Here is a 27146-nt window from a genome sequence, read left to right as displayed (position 1 = left end):
CCATATTTTCCAACTACTGATCCTTCTTCTCTGTTTCTAACTTGCATTCCAATCACCAGTAATTATCAATGCATCCTGATTGCATGTTCGATCAACTTCAGATTGCACAGGTTGGTAAAAATCTTCAATTTCTTCATCATTGGCCTCAGTGGTTCGTGAGTAAATTTGAAAAATAGTAGTATTAGCTGGACTGCCTTGTAGGCATATGGATATTATCCTATCACTGACAGCATTGTGCTTCAGGACAGCTCTTGAAATTCTTTTTTGATGATGAATGCAATGCCATTCCTCTTTAAGCTGTCCTACCTGGCTTAGTAAGCCATATGATTGTCTGATTCAAAATGGCCAATACTAGTCTATTTCAGCTCACTAACGCCTAGGATATCAATGTTTATGCATTTTTTCACTTTTGATGATTTCCAATTTTCCTAGATTCATACTTTATACGAAGTCAGAATCTAGGAAAATTGGAAACGTTTGCAGCTGTTTCTTCTCATTTTCAGTTGTACCACCTCAGTAAATGAGGTCCCGAAAGTTTGACTCCAACCAAGTCATTAAGGTCAACTCTACTTTGAGGAGGCAGCTCTTCCCCAGTCGTCTTTTGAGTGACTTCCAACCTGGGGGGCTCATCTTTCAGCACTATATCAGACAATGTTCCGCTGCTATTCATAAGGTTTTCACTGACTAATTTTTTTCAGAAGTAGGCTGCCGGATCCTTCTTCCTAGTCTTTCTTAGTCTGGAAGCTCAGCTGAAACCTGTCCTTCATGGGTGACCCTGCCGTTATCTGAATACCGGTGGCATAGCTTCCAGCATCACAGTGACACATAGGCCACCACAGTACGACAAAATGACAGAAACATGGAGGTTGGCCTGATAAATATCCTATATATATAGGACACATCCAAGCGAAGATGTTTCGTCCCAGCCCCTGAGGGCCTTCTCAGGGTGTTTTACTGCAAGTGACCACCTAAGTGACAGGCAGAGTGAGGCACTAGCCTCAATCCGAGTTCTTGTTAGAGATAAAAATCCTAATATTTACTTCCCTCCCACTGGTGACTGCCTTGCACCCAGGGGTAAGAGCCCCCAGCTTTGCAGGCCACTGGCCAAGAGCTGACTAGAGGTTTATACAGAAAGGATGGCTGGAGTCTGGCCAGCTCTGCCCCTCCTTCACAATGACCTTTAGCAGGTGATCCTGCTCACAGCTTCCTGGGCAGTAAGATGCAGGGGGAGGATGGTCTAGGGGCCAGAGAGGCCCCCCCACCATCCAGCATTCTAGGATTTTCTACTCCTAGGCTGTGTGCCACCCTTCCAGTGCTGAACTGGGTACCCATGCTATGGGGACAATTCCTCTGGTCACTTCACTCCTCCAATACCCTGTCCAGCTGTGCACCCCCTGAACATATGCTAAGCAGAACAGCGCCAGCTCCGGGAAGCGCGAACCCCCTGGAACACCTCCCCCGCGGACATCTCCCCCGGGTTATACCCCTGGTGCGCCCTGGCCGGCCTGTGAGCCCCGAGACAGGGGGCACGGCCTCCCGGGCTCCTGCAGCTCCCTGCAGTCCTCAGCCGCGTGCCCAGAGGAGGGGCCAAAGCCGGCGCCCCTCCCCACGGCCCCTCCCCGGGCCAAGGCGGGGCTCTTGGCTTACAGCTAGCTTGGGTCAGAGTGGCTCGTCCCTGGGCCTCCCAGAGCTTCCCGCAGGGAAACTGAGGCCCCTGCCCTGGGCTTCCACATCCCCAGGCGGGCGCATCAGAGCACGCACAGCTCACACGTCTGAGCGCAGCCGCGCGGTAACTCGGGGACAGATGAATGGAAGGCGGAGAGGCACGGGGAGGGGCGGGGCGATGGGCGGGGCGATGGGAGGGGCGGGCGAGCAGGGCGGGGCGAGGGGCGGGGCGAGCGGGGAGGCGGGGCGAGGGGCGGGACGGGGCGGGGCCGCGCAGGGCCGTTCCCCGGGCCCCGCCCCGCCCCTCCCCCGTGCCGCAGCTCGCAGGCCCCGCCTCGGTCCGCCCCTCGCTCCCTCCCAGGCCGCGGCGCGGAGCCGGTGCAGGAGCCGGTGACCGAGAGGCGGCGGCGGCGCCGCGAGCTCCGAGCCCCCCGGCCCGGCCCGCGCGCCCCTCCGCCTCCCGGGCCGGCGGCGGCGGCTGCGGGCGAGCTCGCGGGCCCGGGCCGCCCCCTGCCCAGCCGGGCCTCGCCCCCGCCGAGTGCATGAGGTTGACGCTACTTTGTTGCACCTGGAGGGAAGAACGTATGGGAGAGGAAGGTGCGCGGGGCGGGGGGCGCGGGGCGGGGGGGGCGCGGGGGGCGCGGGGGGCGGGGGGCGCGGGGCGGGGGGCGCGGGGCGGGGGGCGCGGGGCGGGCCGGGCCGCCGAGGCCGCGCCCCTGGCTTCTCGGGATGAGCCGGAAGGCCCCGCCCCGGCCGCCCCCCGCCCGATCTCCATCCTGGGCCGCGGGTGGGCTGCCCTCCTCCCCTTCAGCCCTGCTTTCTCCCATCCCCCGACCCGGAGGAGACCCGGGCACTGCTCGCCCAGCCCGGCCTCTGGCCCGGTGCTCTGTCCGCCGGGGGCTCACCCAGGGGCCACCCCTTACCCAGTCTCAAACCCGGCCTAGGGAGAAAATGCGACTGAGGAAGCCCAAGGCCTGGGTCTGAGTGGCCACCCCGCTCCTGCCCGGCTCCGTGACCTTGAACCAGGCCTTCACGCCCTGGGCCTCAGTTTCCCCGTCTGTACAGTCGAGGGTGAGGTAGCTGGCCCCCAGTACTGGTGGGCAGAGCGGAAATATGCGGTCCGGGGATTCGGAGGCAGAGTCCAGCCGCGTGCTGGGGCCCCAACCTTCTCCTCTCCCTGCACCAAACCCAGTACCTGCCATTGGCCTTGGCTATTGGACGACTCTCATCCCAGCCTCCCATTCAGCCCCTTTCCCCTTATTGGGGTCCAAGGCTTGGGGTTAGCACCACGGTTAGTTCTCAAAGATCCCTGAGACTCCCCCAACCCAGGGCAGGCTCTGGGGCCTCCTTCCCTGGGTTTTCTCCACTCAACCGTCACGTAAGCTGACCAGGTCCCAAGGCAGGTCCTGAATCTGGACAGGCTCTCCCCAGCCCTCACCCTAAATGCTTGGGGCAAGCACCCCCCTCACCACCTCCCCTGCCTTGGGTCCCTGGTGCCTCATGGAGGGGCAGCCCATGGCCTTGAGCCTGGCTGTGGGATCTGGGTAAGCCTCGCTCCTCTCCAGAGCTCAGCGTCTCCATCTGTACGGTGGAGTGGGACAGGCCTAGGGGGTCTTCCGAGATCCACCTAGTCCCAGGTGCCAAGCCCTAGGGATGACTAAGCATGCCTGGCAGCTGGCTTGAGGAGCTGCCAAGCCTCCAGGAGCAGGTGTCCGGGAGTGCCCGCTTTGTAGCCCCAGCCCTTCGTCAGACCCGGGCACAGTCAAGGCTCTGTTGGAGCCGGCACCTCTGGGCTTCCTGCCCTTCCTCTCCCCAGAGGCTTCCTCCCAGGATGCCTTAGCTCTGCCCTGTCCAGTCCCTGCCCTTTGAGAGCCCTCTTAGCACCTCTTCGTGGACAGGCGGGGCTCAGGGAGAAAAAAGAGCTGTGACCTGTCACCTTATTTCTAAATCCCATCACTCCCTTTTGCCCCTTTTACCCCACCAGACCCTGAGTTGAAGAGTGCTGTTGCTGCAGGATGGGCTTCTGGTCCTCCTCCTCAGTTTACAGATAGGCAAATTGAGGCCCGGAGAGGCTTGGTAACTTAGCGTCTCAGCAAAATGCAGACCAACGCCCTTCTTCCTGCTCTTCAGGCACCACGAGAGCATTTGTGCGACTGTATGTTGGGTGGGCAGGGCCCTCTGGGCCTGTGCTGGCTCCTAAGAATGGTTCCCAACTCCCTTTTCACCCCTGCAGGAAGCGAGTTGCCCGTGTGTGCGAGCTGCAGCCAGAGGATCTATGACGGCCAGTACCTCCAGGCCCTGAATGCTGACTGGCATGCAGACTGCTTCAGGTAGGGCAGGCCTGGCTGGGCGGCAGTGCCCAGGCTGTGTTGCCCTAACGAGGCTGGGTGCCAAGGAATTCGGGAGACCTGCATATTCCTTCTGGCACAGTCTCTGGTCTTAACCTCCCGCAGGTTTCCCTCTCTGGCTTCAGTTTCTTGGTCACAGTTTCCTCATCTTTAAAATGAGACATTTTGATAAGAAGATCTCTAAAAGCCCCCCTTTGCCATTCTAGACCTTTAAGTAGACGGTCAGTGTAAAAGAGGAAGACCCTCAAGATGTATTGACCCAGTGGTTGCAGCCATGGGCTTAAGTATAACAACGATTGTGAGGATGGCGCAGGACCCAGCAGTGTTTTGTTCTGTTGTACATAGTGTTGCTAGGAGTGGGAACCGACTTGACCACACCTAACAATGACCTAACAGACCTCTAAGGAAAGGAGAGGAGAGACCACATTTCAGGGGTGTTACCAAGGCCTGCTGGCACCTCAGCAGGTGCAGGAGGCAGGGGCATTGGAGGGCCGTGCACCCTGCCTTCCAGGTGCTCATGCTCCAGGTGGGAGACAAACCAGCCTCGTTCTGTGGGGCCCCAGGCTATTGTGAAGATGCGTGGCCCAGCAGGACCAGCCCTCTCCTTCCAGACAGACTCCCACGTGTAGGAAGAATGGGTCACTGCAGTGGCCAAGGACAGGGTAGAGCACATGGGGACCCAGAGGCAGCCCAGTGAACCCAGTAGGTCCATCCTGAGAAGCAGATGCAGAGATGGAAGGTCTCAAAGGAGGTGTGATTTTCTGGGTGGAAACGGAATTCCAGCAGAGAGCTGGGTTATGCAAAGCATGGAACCGTGACAGGGCCTTACTTTGTCAGTGGACAGCAGGATTCCAGTGGGGAGGTGCCGTGATGGGGGGACATGAAGCTGGAGTCCAGCACGGCCAAGGGCACTCCCCACCAGCTGGAGGAGTTTGGGCTTTAGACCATGGGAGCTTCTGACAAGGTTTTTGTTTCTCTTTTTCAGTAATGATGTTAACATTTTCTTGCATTTAGTCAGGACCAGGCACTGTTCTAGGCACGGTGCAGTTAAATATCGTTTCCATTTTACCCAAGGAAATTGGGACACAGAGAGGTTAATTCTTCTGACCAAAGTCACACAGCCAGGGAGGGATAGGAACATACAGCACCCACACTGGCTGGTGAGGCCAGAAGAGAGGCAGGCACCCACACTGGGGTCCCAAAGCCGGTGCTCAAGCAGTGAGCCTTCAGGATGGAGGGGGGCTCGGCAGGCAGGGAAAACCATACGTGCAAAGGCACAGGGTGCAGTAGTGCAGGCGGTTGAGGGAACAGGAACAGCTCTTTGGGTTGGAACAGACGGTGAGTCGGGGGAAGTGATGAAGAGGCAAAATTGGGATTGGTTTGTGAAGAGCCCTGAGTGCCAAGTGGAGGACCTCCCCTGAAGGCAGTGTGGAGCCAGAGAGGGTTTCTCAGAGGAGGGAGAGTCGGGGGTGGACCTGCTGTTTAGAGACCATCCCAGTGAGCAGGGAATGGACTGTCACATAGTTCTCTGAGCTACAGGCCTGACTCAGGATAGCGACTGAGGGTAGAGAATTTCAGAGACAGAAGAGACAGAGTTGGGCTAAGTGGTAGTCCCATCAGCCACCGCTCATGGAGCATTCTGTTAAGGTTATTTCACTAAGCCTTCACTGTAACCGTACGGCGGTGTTGCTGGCTGCCGTCAAGTCGGCTCCAGCTCATGGCGGCTCTACCTATATCAGAAGGAAACGTTGCCCAGGCCTGTGCCATCTTCGTGATGGTTGGTGTGTTTGAGTTCGTTGTTATAGCTGTTGTGACAGTCCATCTCTGAGAGTTTCCCTCATTTTCATTGGCCATCCACTGTACCAAACATGGTGCCATTTTCTAGTAAGCTGGAGGAGGTCCCGTTATTTGTCCAGTTTGCGAGTGAGAAGTGGAGGCTCAGAGAAATAAGTAACTTGCTGAAGCTCGCACAGCTCAGACCTGGAAAGCTAACCTATGTCCGTCTGACTAAGTCACTGCAGATTTAAAGAGGTGCTTTGAGGTGAAGCATGTGGGACTGGTGAATGGCAGGGACACAGTCTAAAGCAATCTTGAACTTTTCTAATCTGGGTGCTGGGGAAGATGGTGACCTGTTGATTCTGGTGGGGTTAGGAGCTGAGTTAGAGGCACTGCAGGCCATCCGGGTGGTGATGCCCTGCCCAGAGCTGGCCATGGTGAGGCCATCAAGAATGGCTCACTCAGAGACAGCGAATAAGATTTGGGATAAAATCAAGAGAAATCAAGGGAAGAACTTTGGGGGTCCCCATGCCTAGGGGAGGGGAGGGAGATGGTGCTTTAGGAGAATGGAAGAGGGTCAGGGGCAGCCACAGGAGGGAGCAGTGGGGCACACAGGCACCCAGCCTTGGAGAGGCCCCTGCCCTGCGTCACCAGGAGAGGGTGACGCCCCAGGTCGGGGCAGTAGGGAGAAGCCTGTTGGGGCTGTACCTGGTGTGGCAGAGGCCATGGGGAAGGCTCCCACAGTGAGGAAGCTCCCACAGGTCTTGACAGTAAGAACCATGGCTTCTCTCATTCAGGAGACACGTCACGGCTACGTGAGTCTTCCTGCTTCTTCCAACAGCCTACGAAGAAGGTGAGGCTGGCAGTGCCCTCAGCGCTGCTTGCCTGGACCGTGTCTAATGGGCAGCAAAAAGGGGACCTGGAGGCTCTAAAATCCTTGGGCAGGCAGGTCAGCTTTTGGCAGAGGCCCGAGACTCTGGGCTCTGCTCGGTTCCCCCCGGAAGCATCTCAGTGCCATGAGATGGGGCTGACACAGGCCCTGGGGTCTGAGGACCTGGTCCTGGCCTCACGTGAATGACACCAAGACCTTTGTTCCAGAGACCCACACTGCAGGGCCCCGAACCCCTCTGAAGGTGCTCAGGGAGGAGGGATGTGCGAGGCGGGAGGTGGGGGCAGTCCTGCACCCTCCTGTGCAGGGGGAGGATGAGACCCGGTACACCCTGCTCTGGGCTTCTGTCTGCCGCAGCCCCCGCCTGCTGTTCTTGCTTCAGGAACCTCCTTGGGCCCCTGAGTCAGTCAGTCAGCCGCAGATATTCACAGAGCCCCTACTCTGCACTTGGCACCCTCACAACAACCCTGTGAGGTCGGTGCTATTCATGTCAGCCATTTTACAGATGAAGAAACAGGCACAGAGTTCAGTCACTTGCCCAGAGTTAGTAAGGAGCAGAGTAGGAATTCGGATCTGGAAGGCTGGCTTCAGAGCTGGCACTCAGCATGGCCCAGTCATGCTTCTCCAAGACTGGCAGGGCCCTGCCGACAGGGAGCTTGCCTTCTGCTGGGAGAGAAAGGCAATAAAGGAGTAAATAGGCTGTCAGGTGCTGGACAGACAGAACCAAATGTGAGGGAGAAGCCTTGGAGGGTGTGGCGAAGAGCGTTCCAGGCTGGGGTCTGCACATGCAAAGCCCCTGAGATAGGAGTATGCTTGGCGCCTCTGAGGAACAGCAAGGAGGCCAGTGTGGCTGGAGTCAGGGGGCTGGGAATGTGTTTGGGGATAGTCAGGGGCCAGATGGCACAGAGCCTGGTGAGCCCTATGAAAGGTGCCCTTGACTGTGTATTTTCTTTGAGTCTCGCAACCTGAGCACCTGTGTGCTGCTTGGGTCCTGGGGCCATGCCCTTGAGGAAGCTCCAGTCTGGGGGGCAGCTGGCGTGGAAACAGAGATAGAGCCACTGGTACTGTGACAAATGACTCAGGGGCTATGGGAGTGCCAAGCAGGGAGGGCAAATGCTGCCTGGAAGAGAACATAGTACCTTTCTGGGGCAGAGGAGGGTTGTCACAGGCCCAGTGGATGCCCCCAGTTTCAGTGCTGGGGCTAATCTGCTTAGAACCCCATAGTCCTCCAGCTTGTCGCCCCGTTTTTCTGTCCCAGTGGCCCTACCCTCTATGAGCCCCACTTCCCGGAAGGTTACAGCCAGGCCCAACGTGGTCCAGGCTTCCCTCATTCGGCCCAGCTGCTGCCTCTGGAAGGTCCCTTCCCAGAAGCCTTCAGTCCATGTGCCCTTGGGCAGTGGCAACTCTGGTAACATCTCCCTAGAGGCTGGGTGGGCCGCCCAGGGTGAGGAGGGCTGAGCTTGCAGCGAGCACGAGTGTCAGAGCCTGGGCCGGGACATAGCCTCCCCGCTTTGAGGGACTTTTTAGGTGAGGAGGACATACTGTCCACGGGAAGTCTACGTCTGTTCCCTTGGGGGCAGCACCGGAAGCAGCAGCTGCTTTCAAGCTTGTCCCTGTCCCCAGAGAGGCCCTAGGCCTCAGTGTCTTTGCCAGGGAGAGGTGGAGGAGCATGGAGGGACCTCTGGGTGTGCAGGACCCAGGCCGAGTGCCAGCCTCAGCCTCCGCCCAGGGTCAGAGCCTAGGTCCGAGGCCTCTGCCCAGGGTCAGAGCCTAGGTCCGAGGCCTCCGCCCAGGGTCAGAACCAGAGCTTAAGGTGCTTAAACTGCTTCCTGTTTCGGGCTCAGACCAAATCCTCGTGCCCCAAAGCTGCTGCATCCTCCTCCCTTGAGGGGTGGCCACACTGGCCACACCCTCTGTGGCCTCCAATCCTGAGTGCCTGCAGTGGGATGGGGAACTGCCTAGTTGGGCCCACCCCTGCCTTCCCCTGAGGCCACCAGAGGCCCGTGCCTGAGCTGCAAAGGATGCTGGCCTCAGTCCTGAGAAGGAACTACTTCCTCAGAGGATCCAAGTAAGTGCAGAGCCCTCCTCCCCACCTGTCCCGGGCCTCAGCCCAGGCCCCTGGTGTGAGGGTTGGGGGCATCTGTGGGCCAGACCCACCTGGGTCCTGGCAGCGAGGCAGGAGAACTGAAACTCCTTGGTTACTGGAGCCTGGGTTGGGGGAGGGGGTGCCTTCTAGAACAGGTTCCTTAGGATGTAAGGCTGGTCCTTCAGCAGCTCTGTCTTCCCCCTGGTGTCCAGGGATGTGGCTCTGGGCAGAAGGCATGCCTGGGAGGGATGGAGCCCACTCCTCTCTGCTGAGGGTGCTACTTGCTCCCTCCCTGGCTCTCCTCCCCTGCCTGAGCCTGGCTTGGCCTCCCCAGTAGCAGAGAGAGAGAGACTCCCTGGAGGGGGTCTAGGGCTGGGCCATCTCTGCACACCCTCAGTACCTGGCAGTCCCCTTGATAGCCTTTATGGGGGCGGGTGTGGGGCACCCTAAGAGCCAGGCCTGTCTCGTCCCTCCTGCCTCCTCTGGCTCCTGGCTGGGATGGACAGGTAAGGGGCTTCTAGGTGCCTTCCATCAGCAAAGGTCCACTGAGGCTCCCAAGGGGCAGCAACTGGCCTGGGCCTCGGTTCACTGCCTGAGATGGAGGCCAAGAAGGGGCTGGCCATCCTGCCCGGGAGTAGTTCTCAGGATAAAAAAATGCTGGGAGGTAAAAAAATGGGATGCCCCAGGCTGCCAGCATAGAGCAGTCCACTGGTGGGACCTCCGGAGGCTTTTGTGGGTGCTGGGAGGTGTTCAAGGCCAGTGGGGGAGGCCCGTGGAGGAACGACTGGTGTTGGGGGCTGCAGGGATGGCCACTTATGGACCCTTGGTGGGTCTTGCTGGGTCTTCCACAGAGTGGAAGACAACAATGATGAGTGCTTGTGAGTAAGTGTTTCTGAGAGAGTGGAGGGGTGGGCGTTTCCAGGCAGGAGTAGAGCACTGGCTGCTGGCAGATGACAGAGAAGGACGCCCAGGAGGGAGGCAGCCGCTGGGGCCCTCCCAGCCTCCAGCCCCGAGCAGCCCTCCCACCCGGGAGGCAGAGGACCTGCTTCCTGCAAGCTGGGGCCGCCGGTAGGTGAGGAGGGGCCAAGTCGTGTCTGGTTGGTGGAAGGGCGCAGTGAACCGCGGTGGTGTAACCAGCGTGGGGGCGCGGAGTCACGAGTGCGCGCCCGCCCCTTTGCGGACATGTCCGCGGGGCACCTTCTAATAGGACGGCGCCGTCCGCGGTGGGCCGGGGCGCCCCCCACTCCTGGATGCGGAGCCTGGGGGCTTCGGGATGCCCTGCACCCCCTCAGCACCGGGGAAGATGCCTGCCCATCCCGTGCGCTCCAGCCCTTCCGCCGGGCACTGCCCACCCTGGAGCTGCAGCTGCAGCCGCGTGGGTTCAAGTTCACTGCAGCCGCGTGGGTTCAAGTTCACTGCAGCCGCGTGGGTTCAAGTTCAAGCCGAGGCTGGGGTGGGCGGTGACGTCATGGCTCCCGGTCAGCCGCTTCCGCCACCACCCCCTCCCCCTCCTCCTGTCGCGTCTCAGGGCGGGTCTCCGGGCCCCTGGGTCCTCGCTCCCCACAGCCATACCCTCAGGGGGAGCTGATTTGCCCTCCCTTCCTGGATGCACCCCTACCCGTGTGATTCTGAACCCCGGCTTTTTGTGCTCCCCCAGCCCCTTGCTGCGGCCTCCCTCCCCCCTCAGGCTCCCAAACAATGGGGAACTGGCCGAATCCTCTTAAAGGAACAGTGTCACACAGCCCTCTTCTGCTGTCCAGTCCTTCCTCACCAGCCTGTCCCCTCCCCTGTTCCCTCCTTCCACTAAATTAGCCCGCAGTCAATGAGGGCTTCTGTGTTCAGGCCATGTGTGGCAGCCAGAGGCCTGCAGGGTGGCAGGTGCCCTGGCTGTACCCGGAAAGGGCTGTCTCCCAGAGCCCAGTCTCTCCTGCCCTCCTGTCTCCTGGACTGTTTCCCTGCAGAGCCCTGAGCTCTGAGCCTGGCCCCTCCTGCCCCTGCATGACCTTGGGAGTGCCCAAACAGCAGCCTCATACAGAGCTAGAGAGATTCCCTAGCCTGTTCTCCAACATGGTATGCCTACTGGCCCAAATATACCTGTGTACACCAGGACCCTGGGTCGGGCTCTCCAGAACCCAATGGGTCCTTGTGTGGGCTCATGGGGGAGGGGAGGACACACATATCTGCTCATTGTGGGTCCGTAGAAATGCTGGTCCCCACTCCACAGAGCCACTTGGGTGGAAAGAAGCCAGGAATGTCACGTCATTTTCCCTGCTCCTTCAGGGCTCCTGCCAACCAGGCCTCCCTGGTAGCCCCAAGCAGTGGGTGGGGCGGGGCCGGGGACCTGCTCCTTCCAGGGTAGCTGCTTTTCAGAGGGGAGATGGGGAGCTTAACGCTGCAGCAGAGCTGGGGGGGGGGTGTGGGTCGCTGTGCTGAGCTGAGCCTCAGACGCCCTTCTTGGAACAGGCAGCACCTGGAGGGCTGGCTGTGGTCCATGAACTCAGGAGACCAGACCTTGTCATGACCCATCCTGGCTGGACTGCACTGGACTGAGCTCCCCCCTTGTATCTTAGTGGGATAGTAAAGTAGCTTTGCGGGACCCGTGGTACCCGACTGTGTGACCTTGGGCAATTTAGACCTATTCAGATCCACCAGCCACTCTTTGGAAACCCTCTGGAGCAGTTCTGCTTTGTCCTATAGGGTCGCTATGGGTTGGAATCGACTTGACGTTTGGTTTTTTGGGTTTGGAGACGAATTGTGTCATCTCTAAAGTGAAGATAGCTGTGCTTGCCTCATGGTGGCGTTTGAGGACTGAGTAAATTCAATCAAGGAAACACTTATTAGGCCTTCACAGCTCCAGGTCTCTGCCACCCACGTGGGCTTGCCCCAACTCCCTCCACATTGCTCAGGGAGGGGCAGGGAGGAGAAGGGGGAAGCCCCCCTTAGAAGGGTGGGGCCTGGGGTTTGTTCAGCCCCTACACCTGATCCTGGGCTCCGGTCCCGTTCCTCCTGCACCTGGCTAGTGACCAAGAGCAAGTCACCTGCTCTCTCTGGGCCTTCGTCCTTGCGTGACAAAGACAGGAGCTCAGATGAGAAGCCTTGTATCTCTCAGCCCCAGGGACGTCTTACAGAGGGACTGTGATGGGGCTAGCGTGTGGGCTAGAGCTCTGGACACAGAGCGGCCGTGGGTGGTTGTGCAGGTTGTGCACTCCACAGAGGCATCGGCCGAGGGGCCTGAGGAGGTGGGGCTGAATCCATCCCTGGCTCCACTTGCCAAGCCTTATGCCCCGGTGGCACATCCCTAAAGGGCATATTTTTTTCTGAGTCTTCCAGAGGCTCCTGCAGACTATGTCAAGGCCAAGGTGTGGGTGAGGGGTGGACGTGGGATACTCAACCCCACTCCTCCTTCCACCCAGGTGTTGTGAGTGCGGTGCCTCCCTTTCACACCAGTACTACGAGAAGGATGGACAGCTCTTCTGCAAGAAGGACTACTGGACCCGCTACGGCGAGTCGTGCCACGGGTGCTCCGAGCACCTCACCAAGGGGCTGGTCATGGTGAGCGCCCCTCCTGGGGGGCGGGGAACATGCCCACAGGAGCCTGGGCTCCAGGTCTCTCCTGTCATCCCTCTTACTCTCCTTTTCACTGGCTGTCTGATCGCCCACGTTTTCTGGGTCTGTCTGACTGTCCCTCAGCACCCTGTCTGTGGAGCCAGCTGTCTGGGGGCTAACAGCCCACCCACCAGGACCCCACAGTTTGTCCAAGGCTGCCCTTCTGAGGGGAGGCCAAGGGGAGGAGCTATAGGGACTGAAGGGACTGCTGAGCTGGGTCGTTCTCCCCACAGGTGGCCGGGGAGCTGAAGTACCACCCCGAGTGCTTCATCTGCCTTATGTGTGGGACCTTCATCGGTGACGGGGACACCTACACACTGGTGGAGCACTCCAAGCTGTACTGGTGAGAGCCCACTTTGTCCCATGTCTGCAAGGACATACCCACACCCAGAGCCCCTTTCCCTTTCCATGTGGTGAGGTTGGAGGGGGCAGTCATCAGCACCCCACTCTCTCTGTAGTATAGAAATGGCTGGGAAATAAGACACAGGAGGCAGGCTGAGAGAGTCCCACGTGTCAGCTTGCCTTCTGATAAAGCTGGATTAGAGGACAGCTTGATTGTAGATGGGCCTGGAAGGGCTTTCTCCTGGCTGGATGTATCCCCAGGCCTTGTGCTGGTCAGTTTACAGCACATTAAAGAGGAGACAAGCCCAGAATGACCGAGCTGCAGAGAGGGGCACGGGCTGCCCTGGGCCAGCTCAGTTCCTGCTCCCAGTTCCTTCAGCCAGCAAAGTCCCCCCTTCTCCAGTGGGGGAATGAGGGGAGGGAGAGAAGGAGCCTGGGGCTGGTGGTTGGAGGGGCCTGGCGATACTGGTGGCTGTGCTGACTTTCTTTTCTCCCCTCTCTGGCTCCCCACCACCTGCGGCTCTGCAGCGGGCACTGCTACTACCAGACCGTGGTGACCCCCGTCATCGAGCAGATCCTGCCCGACTCCCCTGGCTCCCACCTGCCCCACACAGTCACCCTAGTCTCCATCCCAGCCTCAGCCCATGGCAAACGTGGCCTCTCTGTCTCCATTGACCCACCTCACGGCCCGCCGGGCTGCGGCACAGAGCATTCCCACACCGTCCGCGTCCAGGGGTGAGTAGCCAGCCTGCTGAGAGGGCAGCTGATATGGCCGTAACCACTGATGCTCTAGGTGGGTGGCTGACTTGGGCTGGGGGCCCTGAGAATGGGTGAGTGTTTGGGTACAGATAGAGCCCAGCTCTGACAACCTGGTATACCAGGTGCCTGGTCCAGTTATTGTTCTGACAGCCATTGCACATGCTAGGTGAAATATAGAAAACATTGTCTTTAGTCCTCATGTGGCCCAACGAGAAAGACGGATAGTCAGGTTAGCAGAACACTGAAGGCAGGTATGCCTTGAGGGCACATCTAAATTGAGGAAATGGAAGCTTCAGGTTTCAAGTCCTCTTTTGGCTGGGCCTCTCAAAGCCCTGACATGGCTAAAGAAGTTAGTCTAATAAGAGAACTGCCCCCTTCTAAAGGTGGGACCTCAAAAGTACTCTTACGGTGAGAATGATGAGAAAGAAACCACACCTACCATCCACCCTCCACTTCCTTACTCATAGAACTACACGAAAAATTGTGGCTTTGTCCTTAATGGAAGTAGGGTTGGGGTCTCCCCTGAGAATTCATAAACTCACATTTGCAACCTAAATTCATACACCTGGGTGGTTTTAAAAGACTCAGCGCAAAATTACAGATTTTTAGTTTCAGAGAGTTCCCAACTAGTCGTACCCCCAGGCCCTGACACAAGCTGATGAAGATCCTTTCTGGGGGAATGCACCTCTAGGCCTCATTGAATTAGATGAGCCCCAAGATGTACTTAGATAACACTAAGATTTAACTTGATGTTCCTACGAAGGTGAGGTGTTCTGTAAAAATCAGTGAACATATTTAAGGAAGTGAGGCACTGTGAGCAAGAGCCAACAGAAACAACAGACCTACAGAAACTTCAGATATTGGGATTATCAGAAACTGTATGAAACGATTATATTGAATATGTTTTATTAAAAAAGAGATGCTTGAAAAATGAGTAAAGAACAAATAAGTTTGAAAGGACCCAAAAAGAATTCCTAAGAATGAAATATATAATTATTAAAGTAAAAACTTCAATGCAAGGTTTTAATGGTAGAGAAGGATTTAGAACAGCTGAAGAGACAACTAGATAGAAAAAAGAATGAAAACTGAGAGATTAAAATATATACAGAACAGAGTAGACCTAGTAATCATCTCTTTGGAGTCCCAGAGGAAAATAGACAATGGAGGGAGAGCAGTATTTGAAGATAGAATGACTGAGAACTTCCCAGAGCTGATGAAAGACACTAATCTGTGGACACAAGCCCAGTAAACCCCAAAAGCAAAATAAAAAATCCACCCAGGAATATATCTAGTGAAAGTGTACTAAACCAAGGGCAAAAGAAAAGACTCTAAAAACTGTCCCCCGCTAACGGACAGATTACCTTCAAAGAAAGGGCAGTTAGACTGACGGATGATTCCTCGAGAAACAAGGGAAGTCAGAAAGCAATGAAATGATATCTTCGATACACTAAGTGAAAATAACGATCAACCTAGAATTCTAGACTTGAAAATACCTTTCAAGAATGAGGATGATATGTACAACCAAACACTTCATGATTTTGGTTTCTTGGTTTGGAGGTTTAGGGTCATGGTTTCATGGGACATGCCAGATAATTGGCCTCATAATGTGTTTAGTGCTTCTGTTCTACCTTCTGCTTCATTGCATAGATCCTGGGGTCTTAAAAGCTTGCAAGTGGCCATCCAACACACAACAATTGGTCTCTGTTTGCCTGGAGCAGAGGAAGAAGGAGAGTCAGGAACAGGCAGAGGAAATGGGATGTGGGGCTCATTGCCTCCATGAACAATTACCTCCTTGTCCATGAGGCCAGAAGAACTGGATGGTGTCCAGCTACCATTACTGAACATTTTTAATCAAAGATTCTATAGAAGAATGCTGATCAAAAGGGGGAAAATGGGGAACAGAATTTCAAATTTTCATGGAATCCAGAGTTTCTGTAGCCATGGAGGCTGAATGAACCCCTGAAACTATTGCCCTGAGATAATCTTTCAACCTTAAACCAAAAATACTCCCTGAAGTCTTCAAACTAAACAGTAGTTTAGCTTAACTGTAAAGAATGTCTGCCTTGAGCATTGTGCTCTGTTAAGATGTATCTATATGGGATCACATGGGTAACAGCAACTTAAAAGATTAAATAGGAAACTTAGGGGCAACGAGTTTATGTTAATGAGGGAGGAACAACTCAGAAAAGGAGGGTGAGAATAGTTGCGCAACTCGAAGAATTGTAATCAGTGTCACTGGATTGTACGTGTAGAAACTGCCGAATTGGTGTATGGTTTGCCGTATTCTTAACAACAAAATTAACAAAATAACAAAAAAGATGAGGGTGCAGCGCCGCATGGGATTTAGTTTCTTGGTTTGGAGGTTTAGGGTCATGGTTTCATGGGACATCCCAGATAATTGGCCTAACATCATGTTTAGTGCTTCTGCCGCCTAGTTCGTTGGATAGAGCCTAGGTCTTAAAAGCTTGCAAGTGCCCATCCAAGGCACAACAATTGGTCTCTACTCACTTGGAGCAACAGAGAAAGAAGAAGAGTCAGGAATAGGAGGAGGAAATGGAAAGTGTGGCTAATTGTCTCCATGAACAACTGCCTCCTTTGCCATGAGACGAGAACTGGGTGGTGCCTGGCTACCATTACTGGACATTTTGATCAAAGGTTCTATAGAAGAATCCTGAGCAAAAGGGGGAAAATGTAGGATGGAATTCAAATTCTCACAGACCCCAGACTTTCTGGAGCAATTGAGGCTAAAGATCTCTTTAATCTGTGACAATTCTTTAGTTTTTCCTTGTCTTTCACAACCTTGACATTTTTGACAAGTGCAGGCCAGTTGTTATGTAAAATGTCCCTCAATATGGGCTGGACTGACATTTCCTTTTCATTAGATTTAGTTTCTGTGTTTTGGGCAGGATATTGTGTGAGCGATCCCAGGTCCTTCTCCGTACATCCCATCATCAGAGGCACAGACTGTCAGTGTACTGGGTGCCAACTCCGGTTACTAGGTCGCAGCAGGGTCCAGTTCCTCTATTGTAAAGGGATTTTTTTTCCATTGTAATCAATAAGTAATTCATGAGGAGCTTTGCATCTGTAGTACCCTGTTCCCTGGCCGCCTTTCCCCAGTGCGGTGGCATCCACCGTCAGTTCTTATCTGTATCAGATATTACTGTTTTGGCTCTACAGCGGTAATCTTCTGACTCTTGTTACTCCTTCTTTTGTTGGTTGGCCTTCTCTAGTGAGGAGGTGCTTCTCCACCGTGGGAGAATACGCTTGCATCGATAATGGGGAATTGTTGTGAGCCTGTTTTTCTAGGACGGTCAGTCCCCTCTCTGCTCACCCTGCCCTACCGCAGGGAGCTAGGCCAGAGACGAAGTGGTTACCCCTTCAAAAGCTTGTGTGAGTACAAAATGGAAACCAGGTAACTAAAACTAAAAGCTTAAAGTAAGCAGGTAAACTTGGCAAATTGGCCGTCTGTGAGTTAGCTTCTGGCCCTGGCTAAGAAAGACTTGGAGCCCCAGCGGCGCAGTGGTTAAGAGCTACAGCTGCTAACCAAAAGGTCAGCAGTTTGAATCCGCTAGCTGTTCCTTGAAAGCCCTGTGGGGCAGCTCTACTTTGTCCTGTAGGGTTGCTACGAGTCAGAATTGACTCGACAGCAGCGGCTTCAAGCCCGGGCCTCCAGCTGTGGCTCAGAGCAGGCTGCTAGCCCCTTTTTGCCACTTCAGGAGGAATGGGAGCTTTAGGCACACCTTGCAGGGGGAGCGTGGGAGACAGGTAGAAAGCCAGTGGATCCAGACCCTTTCAGGGCTCATCTCACCCTGACACTCATCTGCCCTAAGCATATAGGCAGTAGGAAGGGTAACCCTGTTCCCATGGCGGAGACGACGCTCTGTTGAAGAAGCTGAGCGTCTAGTCTGGGACAGCAGATAGCTAGAGGCGTGCCACATTTCCCCAGTTCCACGCCCGTGGCAGACATGAGCAATCGACGACAGGACTCTTCTCAGTGTTCTGGACAGTTGCTGCCTGTTGATCACACAGGAGCAGCCCTGCCTCCCGTCTGGTCCCCTCGGCTTCAGTTCCTGTTGGGGCTCCAGGGCCTACAGGTACTGGTCTGACCACTGCTCTTTGCCCACAGAGTGGACCCAGGCTGCATGAGCCCAGATGTGAAGAATTCCATCCACGTTGGAGACCGGATCCTGGAAATCAATGGCACACCCATCCGGAACGTTCCCTTGGACGAGGTACGGGGTCCTGAGTTTGGGGAGCAAAGATGAAGGTGATATCTTTACGCCTGACCCCCCACTTCCTGCCACGTGCCATGCCTGCCCACACCTGCTCTTCCCAGATTGACCTGCTGATACAGGAAACCAGCCGCTTGCTGCAGCTGACTCTTGAGCACGACCCTCATGACACGCCAGGCCACGGGCCAGGACCAGAGCCCAGCCCCCTGGACTCCCCAACTCACACTCCCAGTGGGGAGGCAGGCAGCGTGGCCCGGCAGAAGCCTATCCTGTAAGTCAGCCCTGCTCCTTGGTTCACCTAGTTAGTTACACAGATGCTGGGCCTCAGGGGGAACAGGACCTGGCCCTCACGCCCCAGGGACCCACAGTCTGATGGGGAAGTCAACCTTGTGAAAAGGCAGCCCCAACACAGGGTGCTAGAGACTAAGAAAGAAGGTCAGTGAGAAGTGGGAGAGCAGGAAGTTACCTCCCCCAGCCAGGGAATTACAGAGGACGTCCGTCGCAGGGAGGCCAGCAGCAGGCAAGTAGTCAGGAAGACAGGAACATCAGACGTGGTGGGGGCGGGCTCTGAGGCTGGAGCTAATGGCAGGGGTCTGGATTTTGTCCTGCCCACCGTGGGTTCCACTGAAGGAGCATTGCAGGACAGAGATGTGGTTTGCAAAGATCACCTGGGCAGGAGGGTCTGGAGAAGGGGGGCTCACAGCTAGAGGCTACTGCACTGATCCAGGCAGGAGGTGCTAAGGGCACAAGGAGGAAGGCCAGAGGCAGCCTGGCCCCACCCCACTCTCCCGTGGTACCTGCTGGGGACGCCTTCTTGGGTGACAGCACTTGAGATATTGATGTCGTGCATTCCCTGTTCACTTCCGTGTGTGGAGCCCAGGTCACCCTAGGGGCCACCTGTGCACAGGCCTTTGGGCGTCTTGGCCAGGTTATCTGCCTCTGCACCCTTAAAAAAAAAAAAAATGCACCCTTAGGCCTGGGCAAAGTGTCTGACCCGGGACCACTGGGCAGAGGAGGCCAAGGACAAACATTCTCCGTGCACGAAGACTGAGGAGGGCAGGAGGGAGCTGGATGGGATGAGACACGTAGGCAGCGGTGTGACTGTCCCAGGGCCTGAGCTGGGCTGCTCCCTGTCAGAGCGGGGCCCAGATGGGGCATGGCAGGCAGGGAGGGGGAAGGTGGCCACCTCCCCCGGTGGCACTGGGCTCTGTGTGTGCCTCCCCAGTAGGAGCTACAGCATCGACAGGTCTCCGGGTGCCGGCTCACTGGGCTCCCCGGCTGCCCAGCGCAAGGACCTAGGCCGCTCTGAGTCCCTCCGTGTGGTCTCCCGGCCTCACCGCATCTTCAGGCCATCGGACCTCATCCATGGGGAGGTGCTGGGCAAAGGCTGCTTTGGCCAGGCCATCAAGGTACAAGCATGCCAGGACGGGACAGAGGGCTGTGAGTGGGACTGGGCGAGTGGGAGGGGTGAGGTCCATCAGTCCCCGCTTCCTCGCCAGCCAGTGCCCTCCAGAGTCTACAGTGAAAGGGGTATCAGACTTCTAGACTCCCTGCCAGTGCTGTCTCCCCCACCTTCACCCCTTTCAGCTGGTTAGAGAGGGTGACCTACTATAGACGGCCCAGAACTTGGGGTGCAGTTGGTTGTTGAAAGGCTGGCCCTCTGTGTAGGGGTGTGAGGGCGGAGCAGCCCTGCTGACCCTGAAGCCCCTCCCCTGGGCCCTGGGCCCCTCACTGAGCCTGACGCGCCCCTCGTGTTGGTCCTGGAGCTGCTTACCCACTTTACACTCCTGCTTCTTTTTCAATTTGGAGGTCTTAAAAAAAAAAAAAATTATCCACTGTTAACATTGGTTAATCTAGAATGAAACTGACACTCTCCACTGGAGCTCGGGATATATACCAAGGCTGCCGATGTGTATCGGCCAGCTGATTCCACTTTGATCAGATTCTCAAAGAGCTGCCCTAGGTCTCATGTAACCTGGTTGTGACCAGGCTGGAAGGTTCAGGCTTGTACAGAACGTGCATTTCCAGGCAGGCCCAGGCCCAGCCCTTGTCCCTGGTCCCCTTGCCAGGGGATGAGTTCCTGGTCCAGCCACTGTTTCAGCTCTAGGAGACAGCCTGACAAGCAGAGGGAGGAGCTGACCCAAGTCCCAGCAGTCCCCCTTCCCTGACAGCTGGGTGACTTTGCCCCTATTAGGAGAGCTCTCTGGGCCTCAGTTTACTTACCTGTGAAATGGGGTCTATAAGTCCTACCCCCTTGCATGTCTGTGAAGTGCTCTAGGCTGTCTGTACACCCCCCTGCAGCCCTGGGTGGGTACACGGCTCCTGCAAGGATGACTTAGAGCCTCTGTCCACACTGAGGCTCCGTACCTTGGTGTCCCCATGCAGGTGACGCACCGGGAGACCGGCGAGGTGATGGTGATGAAGGAGCTGATCCGGTTCGACGAGGAGACCCAGAGGACCTTCCTCAAAGAGGTCAGCCCCGCTTCACCGGATTTCTAGGGCGCGCCGATGGTCCCCCCCAGAGTGGCAGAGGGCTCTGAGAGGATCTGACGCTCAAGCCACGTGTTGAAAGAGAATGTATTGCAGGGAGGGCATCCCTGGGGTGGCAGCAGCCCAAGCAGAAGGCACGTGGTCCTGGCATGCAGGGGGGAGGGGGAGGGGAGGTGTGTGGAGGCCCAGGCCCAGCCTGTCTGTACCCTGCCAGGTGAAGGTCATGCGCTGCCTGGAGCACCCCAACGTGCTCAAGTTCATCGGGGTGCTCTACAAGGACAAGAGGCTCAACTTCATCACCGAGTACATCAAGGGGGGCACCCTGCGAGGCATCATCAAGAGCATGGTGAGGGCCGGCAGAGCTGCAGCTGTATACCCCAGCCCCCACGTGTGCCCCCAGGCAGGGCCCCCTGGGCTGCAGGTGCCCCATCTCCTCGGGGGAGTCAGCGTCTGCCGTCTCAGAGGCCTTCCAAGCTCTAATCCTGCATCTCAGTCAAGAGGGGCACACAGACTCTGTCTAAAGGCAGAACAAAGCTGGGGCCCAGAGAAGGGCAGCTGTTTCCCCACCCTGTGGCCACCCTGCAGGGCTCGTTCTGCATGACTGACCACCAGCCTCACAAGCAGACACTTGTGGGTGCAGAGGGGAGTGAAGGGTTGTTGGACCCTCCAGACAGTTGCCCCTCCTGACCACTGCTACCCACCCATCCCTGTCGCTGTGGCCCCAGTGGCCTCAGTGGCTCATCCCTGGCCGTGCTTTCCCCACCCCAGGACAGCCAGTACCCTTGGAGCCAGAGGGTGAGCTTTGCCAAGGACATTGCTTCTGGGATGGTGAGTAGGGTCTGGCTCTGACCACTGGGCGAGGGCTGGGTGATCTGACCCCACCTGGAAAGTCCTCCGCCACTAACCTGGCTCAGGGTGAAACCTTCCACCATTGGCTCTTTGTAGAAATGGGACCCACAGGAAGCTCTGAAAGAGGGTGGAGGGTGTGGCATGAGGGAGAAGAGCACCCTGCCTGGGGCAGGAGGGAGGTGGACCTGTGGGGCCAGGGCTGGGCTGTCCCTCAGCCCTGCTGCCTCCTGACTTCTGCACACCTCCCCTCCCCAGGCCTATCTCCACTCCATGAACATTATCCACCGGGATCTCAACTCCCACAACTGCCTGGTCCGTGAGGTGAGCAGCCCAGGCACCAGGCCGCCACACTCCCACCCACAGGGCCTTCCCTGAACCAGGGCCCCAGGTCACCTCCCTACTCCAATTTGAGGTGGGTGGGAGGCGGGGCAGCAGCCTGTGGGAAAGCACTGTGGGGTCAGAAGGCAGACAGACCTGGGTTCAAGTTCTGGTTCGGCCCTTCACTTGCTGTGTGGCTCCAGCCACGGCACTTAACCCTTCTGTGTGTCAGAAAAGTAGAACCAGCCTCTGCCTCTGGTCACCCAGGCCTTCACAGGGTTGAGAGTCAGTGAGGGAGACAGTGATGTGTAGACTGTAGGGATCAGTGGCGTGGGAGTCACAGAGGACAGCCCAGGGCAGAGTGGCCAGGGCTGCTCTGGGCAGCACCACCTGCTGGAGGGTCCAGAGGAGGGGGTAGGTGTGGGGGCAGGGTGGTCAGGGCAGGAGGCTTTGGGGGGATTTCTCAAGTAGGGGCTGGAGTCAGGGAGCCCAGGTGTAAGGGGTGGTGACTGTAGGGACCATAGCCGTTCACAGAAGGCTGAAGAGGGAGTTCCCATGCCTCACGGGAGGCAAGGCCAAGACCCAGTCCTGAAGAGGGAGATTCCCAGGTAGGAGTTTGGGGAATAACTTCAGTGCAGGAAGAGGGAACGGCATATGCAAAGGCCCAGGGGAGGGACGTTGAGGAGGTGAAGAGCCTTCCGCCCTGGGCAGAGAACAAGTGGGGAGGATGGATCTCACAGGCCTCCCAGGAGCACTCACACTGCCCCTGCTGGCCGTGGTGAGTCATTGCAGGGACGAGGAGAGGGTAGCTACTGGGCTTCTGTCCCACAGCAGGGACCGTCCCTGGAGAATCTGATGAGAGCTATGAGCCTCCCGTCTGCATCTGCGTAGCACTTGCTGACGATTTGGGGCCCCTGAGGTCCCTAGCGGTCCCCCTCACTAGTTCCCTTGGAGCTGTGCACCTCATAGGAGAGTCTGCGGACCTGTATCAGGACACCCTGGAGGGCCTGTTTCAGGTGCAGACCTGAGCGGGACAGGGCAGGAATCAGCATTTAAACAGTCCTGGTGGCACTGGCATTTGAGAGCCACAGCCCAGGGTGGGGGGATTTGAGCTCCTGCCACCCTATTAATACACCTGAGGAGGCGGAGCCCAGACAGGGTCCGTGTTCACCTGAGGGCTCTGTTGAGGGGCCCAGGATGCCCGTCCAGCCCCTTCCCTGTGGCTGCTGCCTTCGCAGAGGGGTGCTTTCTCTCAGTGACTTTCTTGTTTGTGTCACCCGCAAAGGTGGGCAGCACGGGCCCTGCTCGTCAAGATGGCCTGGCTAGGCCCTGTCTCACAGGCCCTCTATACCTTGGTGCCCCAGGTCTGGAGGCCCCACCAGGAATGCCCACACAGCAGTGGCCAATCCTGGGGCTGGCAAGGAGGGTCCAGGCTATTGGGGCCCCAGACACCAGGCCTGAGCACTCCAGCCCCAAGAGCTGCAAGGACCCATCCAGCTTCCTGACTTGGCTTCCTCCCCCGCCTCGTCTCTCGGGGACCCTCCTGATCCTCTGTCTTGCAGGGGGAGACAGAGCAGTCAGCATGTACCCTGTGTATAGGGTGCCGGGCTGGGACCTGGGTGGGCACTTCACAAGCCTAGAACACTGAGTGAGAGCTCTCAAGTCCTGGGTTTGAGTGCTAGCTGGGTGGTCTCGCAAGTTTTCTTACCAACTCTGGGCTCCTCTGTCAAGTGCAGATAAAAATAACAGGTACATCACTGGGTTGTTGGGAAAGTAAGATAAATCCAGAATGTGCCAACCATAGGACCTGAGGTCTCTAATTATAATTGCTCTTTTCCTTTCCAAAACAGGGCAGAGAGCACCAGGGCCCTGTGAGGGGCAGAGGTGGTACCCAGAGGAGGGAGTCATGGGGGTGCCGGGGTGGTTTCTGGGGAAAAGATGGGGAGGGGAGAGCGCTGGCATTTTCAGGGAGCTTTAAGCAGCTGCTTGGGAAAGAGCAGTGAGGGCAGGGGTCCCCACTGTGCCTGAGCCCCTCTGAGGACTAGGGGATCAGAAGGCTGTCTGTGACCCCGGTGGGCTCTGGGCTAGAGCGGGGTGGGTGGGCCGGTAGTGCCACAAACATGGCTCTGTGTGACCCACCTTCGTCATCTCCCAGAACAAGAACGTGGTGGTGGCGGACTTTGGCCTGGCACGGCTCATGGTGGACGAGAAGACGCAGCCTGAGGACCTGCGGAGCCTCAAGAAGCCGGACCGCAAAAAGCGTTACACGGTGGTGGGCAACCCCTACTGGATGGCGCCTGAGATGATCAACGGTGAGTGGGCAGCGGGCTACGCCCTCCCCGCCCCGGGGCTGGACCTGCACCTCGGGGGGAAGGGGTCTGCCCAGAGGTCCTCTGAGTCCCAGGCAGAGCTGCAGTGTCCTGACACCTGGCCTCACCTGGCTGTCGCAGCCCTTCAGCGCTCTGTTTGGGTCCTGTATGAGTCTTTTGTGGCTGCCACGAGTGGCTTAAAATAACACAAATTTCTCCTCGTACAGTTCAGGAGTCCAAAATCTGTCTCACTGGGCTAAAGCCAAGGTGTCGGCAGGACTGGTTCCTTCCGGAGGCCCTGGGAGAAATCAGTTTACTTGTCCTTTCCAGCTTCTAGAGGCTGCTGGCACTGCCTGGCCCGTGGCCCCTTCTTTCATCTTCAGGTCTGCTGTGTAGCATCTCCTCATTCCTCTCTTCCTCTCTGACCTGCTTCCACCATCGCCTCTCTTTCCCTGACTGACTCTCCTTGCCCTTCCCGTAAGGACACTTGGGATGGCATTAGGGCCCTTTTCTAGCATCTCAAGGTAGATACTTAGTCTCTGCAAAGTCCCTTTGGCCATATAAGGTAAGGTTCACAACTTCCAGGGATTAGGGTGTGACTATCTTCTTTCTTTAATCTTTGAGAAATAATTCGTATAAGTGCAGTTCACCTGTTTTAAGAGGACACGCTGATGGTTTTTCCGTTCTCCTTGCCCCACACTCCCTCCTCTCCTGATCCCTTGGGAACCCCCCATCTTCTTTTGTTTCCATGGATTTGCCTGTTCCAGACAGTTCCTATAAGTGGGATCATATTTGTCCTTAGTGACTGACTGACTTCACTCAGTATAACATTGTCAGGGTTCGTCCACGTGGTGGCACGCATCAGAACTTCGTTCCTCCTTATGGCTGAGTGATACTTCACTGCACGGGTAGACCACATTTTGTTTATCCACTCATCTCTTGTTGGCACCTGGGTAGTTGCAGGATGTGGATCTCTTTGGGGGACCATCGTTCTGCTGACCACAGGTCCTCTCTCCCTCACTCCATTCCTTGTTCTCGTGCCTGTCTCCTAGTGCTCCCATGTATGCCAAGACCATATGGGTCATGAAACCCTCCACAGGCAGGTGGCACCCAGTGACCCAACCACAGACAGGGTCAGAGCAGGCAGGGGGCCATTATCTCTAACCTGACACTGACCAAAGCTACATAGCCCCCCAAATACCGCAGCCTGTGAACTGGCGTTGACAGTCCCTGTCTTTAAGAGACGGTGTGAGTATTAGAGATAAGGTTTGTCAAATTGACATTCAGTAAGCTAGGGTGGTTATACTGATTGTTTTTAGCATTGTTGAGTAGGGGGCTTTATTCCCATTTTGCAGATGAGGAAACAGGCTCAGAGGGTCCATGACTTGCCCAGGGTTACACAGTTGGTCAGCGACCGAGCTTGGCCTGGAGCTCCTTGCCTGGGTCATCCTCTCCCGCAGGTTTCCCAAAGGGTTGCTCAGGCCTGGTGGGATCGGGTCAGAACCTAAGCCCTGGCCACCATGAAGGTTGCTAACATCTGCCTCCTGGCCCTGACCTGCAGCCCAGGGTATCCACCCAGCTGGCCCTGGGGGCAGTTGCCCAGTTCTGAGTGTCTGTCTGTCTGTCCAGGCCGCAGCTATGACGAGAAGGTGGATGTGTTTTCCTTCGGAATCGTCTTGTGTGAGGTAGGTGCGAGCAAAGGCAGCAGGCGGCGCCAGGGCGTGGTGACTCCTACCCCACTCCTCACATGCCCAGGCTGCAGACAGGAAGTCTGTAGGGGCCTCAGGCCAGGGAAGCTCTGGGATTGGGCTGTCCTTAGTGGGGTGCGGTGGTCAGGCTGGGACCAAGCCAAGTGTGACCTGCCCTCAGACCTACCTGGGTGGCACTCAGACCCATAGCTCACGAGGCACCTCAAGTAACCAAGGGGCCTTGTGCGGAACAGATCATCGGGCGGGTGAACGCAGACCCCGACTACCTGCCCCGCACCATGGACTTTGGCCTCAACGTGCGAGGCTTCCTGGACCGCTACTGCCCCCCGAGCTGCCCCCCAAGCTTCTTCCCCATCACCGTGCGCTGCTGTGACCTGGACCCTGAGAAGAGGTTAGAGATGGGCTGGGCTGTACTGGGGGCGGGCTGGCCTGAGCACAGCCAGGTGGGGGCTATACTGGGGGTGGTCTGGCCCAGCACAGCCAGGTGGGGGAGACAGGCTGGCCCAGCACAGCCAGGTGGGGGCTGTACTGGGGGCGGGCTGGCCCGAGCATAGCCAGGTGGGGGAGGCGGGCTGGCCCAGCACAGCCAGGTGGGGGAGGCGGGCTGGCCCAGCACAGCCAGGTGAGGGAGGCGGGCTGGCCCAGCACAGCCAGGTGGGGGAGGCGGGCTGGCCCAAGCACAGCCAGCACCCTCCGTGCTCCTGCCTGTCACCCAGGCCCTCCTTCCTGAAGCTGGAGCAGTGGCTGGAGACCCTGCGCATGCACTTGGCCGGCCACTTGCCACTGGGCCCACAGCTGGAGCAGCTGGACAGGGGCTTCTGGGAGACCTACCGGCGTGGTGAGAGTGGACTATCTGCCCACCCAGAGGTCCCCGACTGAGTCCAGCCCACCCAGCTGCCCCCTCTCCCTGCTGCAGCTGGGTTCCAGCTCTGCAGGAGAAGCCAAGCGTGGAGCCCACAGCTAGGGCAGCAGAGGCCCGGACCCCACCCCCAGCGCCAGCCCCCCGACCTGCCTTCTCCTGCCCAGCACATGTGGCCCTTGCCTTTCTAGCCCCAGAGCTGCCCTGGCTGCACACACACCACCTCACCCTGCCTTACCTCTGCTGTGGGGGGACTGCCCTTGGCTTCTCATTGCATGAGCTAGAGGGGCTGTGTGAGTCATGCCCCTGCCCACCCCCTACGCCCAGCCACCACCTCTCTGCAGCCCTCTGAGGCTGGGCTGGAGACAGCCTTAGCCCTGTGCCCTGGTAAAGGCTGGGTACACAGGAGGGTGTGTGTCAAGGGAGGCAGGGGCCAAGTTCCCAGGAGCCAAACAGGGAGTCTAGGGCCATGTCATCCCCCAGGGGTATCTAGGTTGCAGCAGGTATTGATAATCCCCCGAAACCCCAGAGCAGAGGAAGGCCTGATCCTGCAGGTGGAAGTCCTCATTGGCCAGGCAGCAGCCTTTTCTCTCCCTTTGGGTCTTTTTTGTTTCTTTATTGAAACCACTTTAGTGAGAAGCAGGTACCAGGCCTCAGGGTGAAGAGAGGGTCCCTTGAGGGGGAGGGGACGAGCAAGCCCAGGCCTAGGGAGGTTGGGCAGAGCAGACAAGGCAGGTGTCTACCAGCATCCCAGCCCCCAGGTTCATCTCATTGTCCTCTCCTGGGCCTCCCCGAGGCCCCTGCCCCTCCTTATGTCCCTCTGTCCTCTGGGTTCTTTCTGTGTAATCTATTTTTTAAGAAGAGTTTGTATTATTTTTTCATATGGCTGCAGCACCAGCTGCTGGGGGC

The 27146-nt window shown here is 57.2% G+C and overlaps 1 protein-coding gene across 3 annotated transcripts; it reads left to right on the top strand.

Annotated features, from left to right (window-relative positions):
* The first annotated feature begins 2128 nt into the window (after positions 1-2128).
* On the top strand, positions 2129-27146 carry LIMK1 (LIM domain kinase 1). 3 transcript variants are annotated; one of them, XM_049904792.1, is made up of 16 exons: positions 2129-2262; positions 3899-3995; positions 12178-12316; positions 12604-12713; positions 13241-13447; positions 17598-17703; positions 17808-17974; positions 18932-19112; positions 20089-20175; positions 20408-20539; positions 20962-21021; positions 21298-21363; positions 23516-23672; positions 25299-25354; positions 25612-25769; positions 26095-27146. In XM_049904792.1, exons 1-16 carry the CDS (start codon positions 2208-2210, stop codon positions 26255-26257), a joined length of 1941 nt encoding a protein of 646 aa, XP_049760749.1. In that variant the 5' UTR covers positions 2129-2207; the 3' UTR covers positions 26258-27146. The 3 variants fall into 3 exon arrangements, with proteins under 3 accessions (XP_049760749.1, XP_049760748.1, XP_049760750.1); XM_049904791.1 differs by having other exon boundaries at positions 18929-19112; XM_049904793.1 differs by lacking the exons at positions 2129-2262; positions 3899-3995 and adding an exon at positions 8254-8746 and having other exon boundaries at positions 18929-19112.

The sequence above is a fragment of the Elephas maximus genome, chromosome 12, assembly GCF_024166365.1.
Source record: "Elephas maximus indicus isolate mEleMax1 chromosome 12, mEleMax1 primary haplotype, whole genome shotgun sequence".
Classification (NCBI taxonomy): Eukaryota; Metazoa; Chordata; class Mammalia; order Proboscidea; family Elephantidae; genus Elephas; species Elephas maximus.
This window is presented reverse-complemented; position numbering and strand designations above follow the sequence as displayed.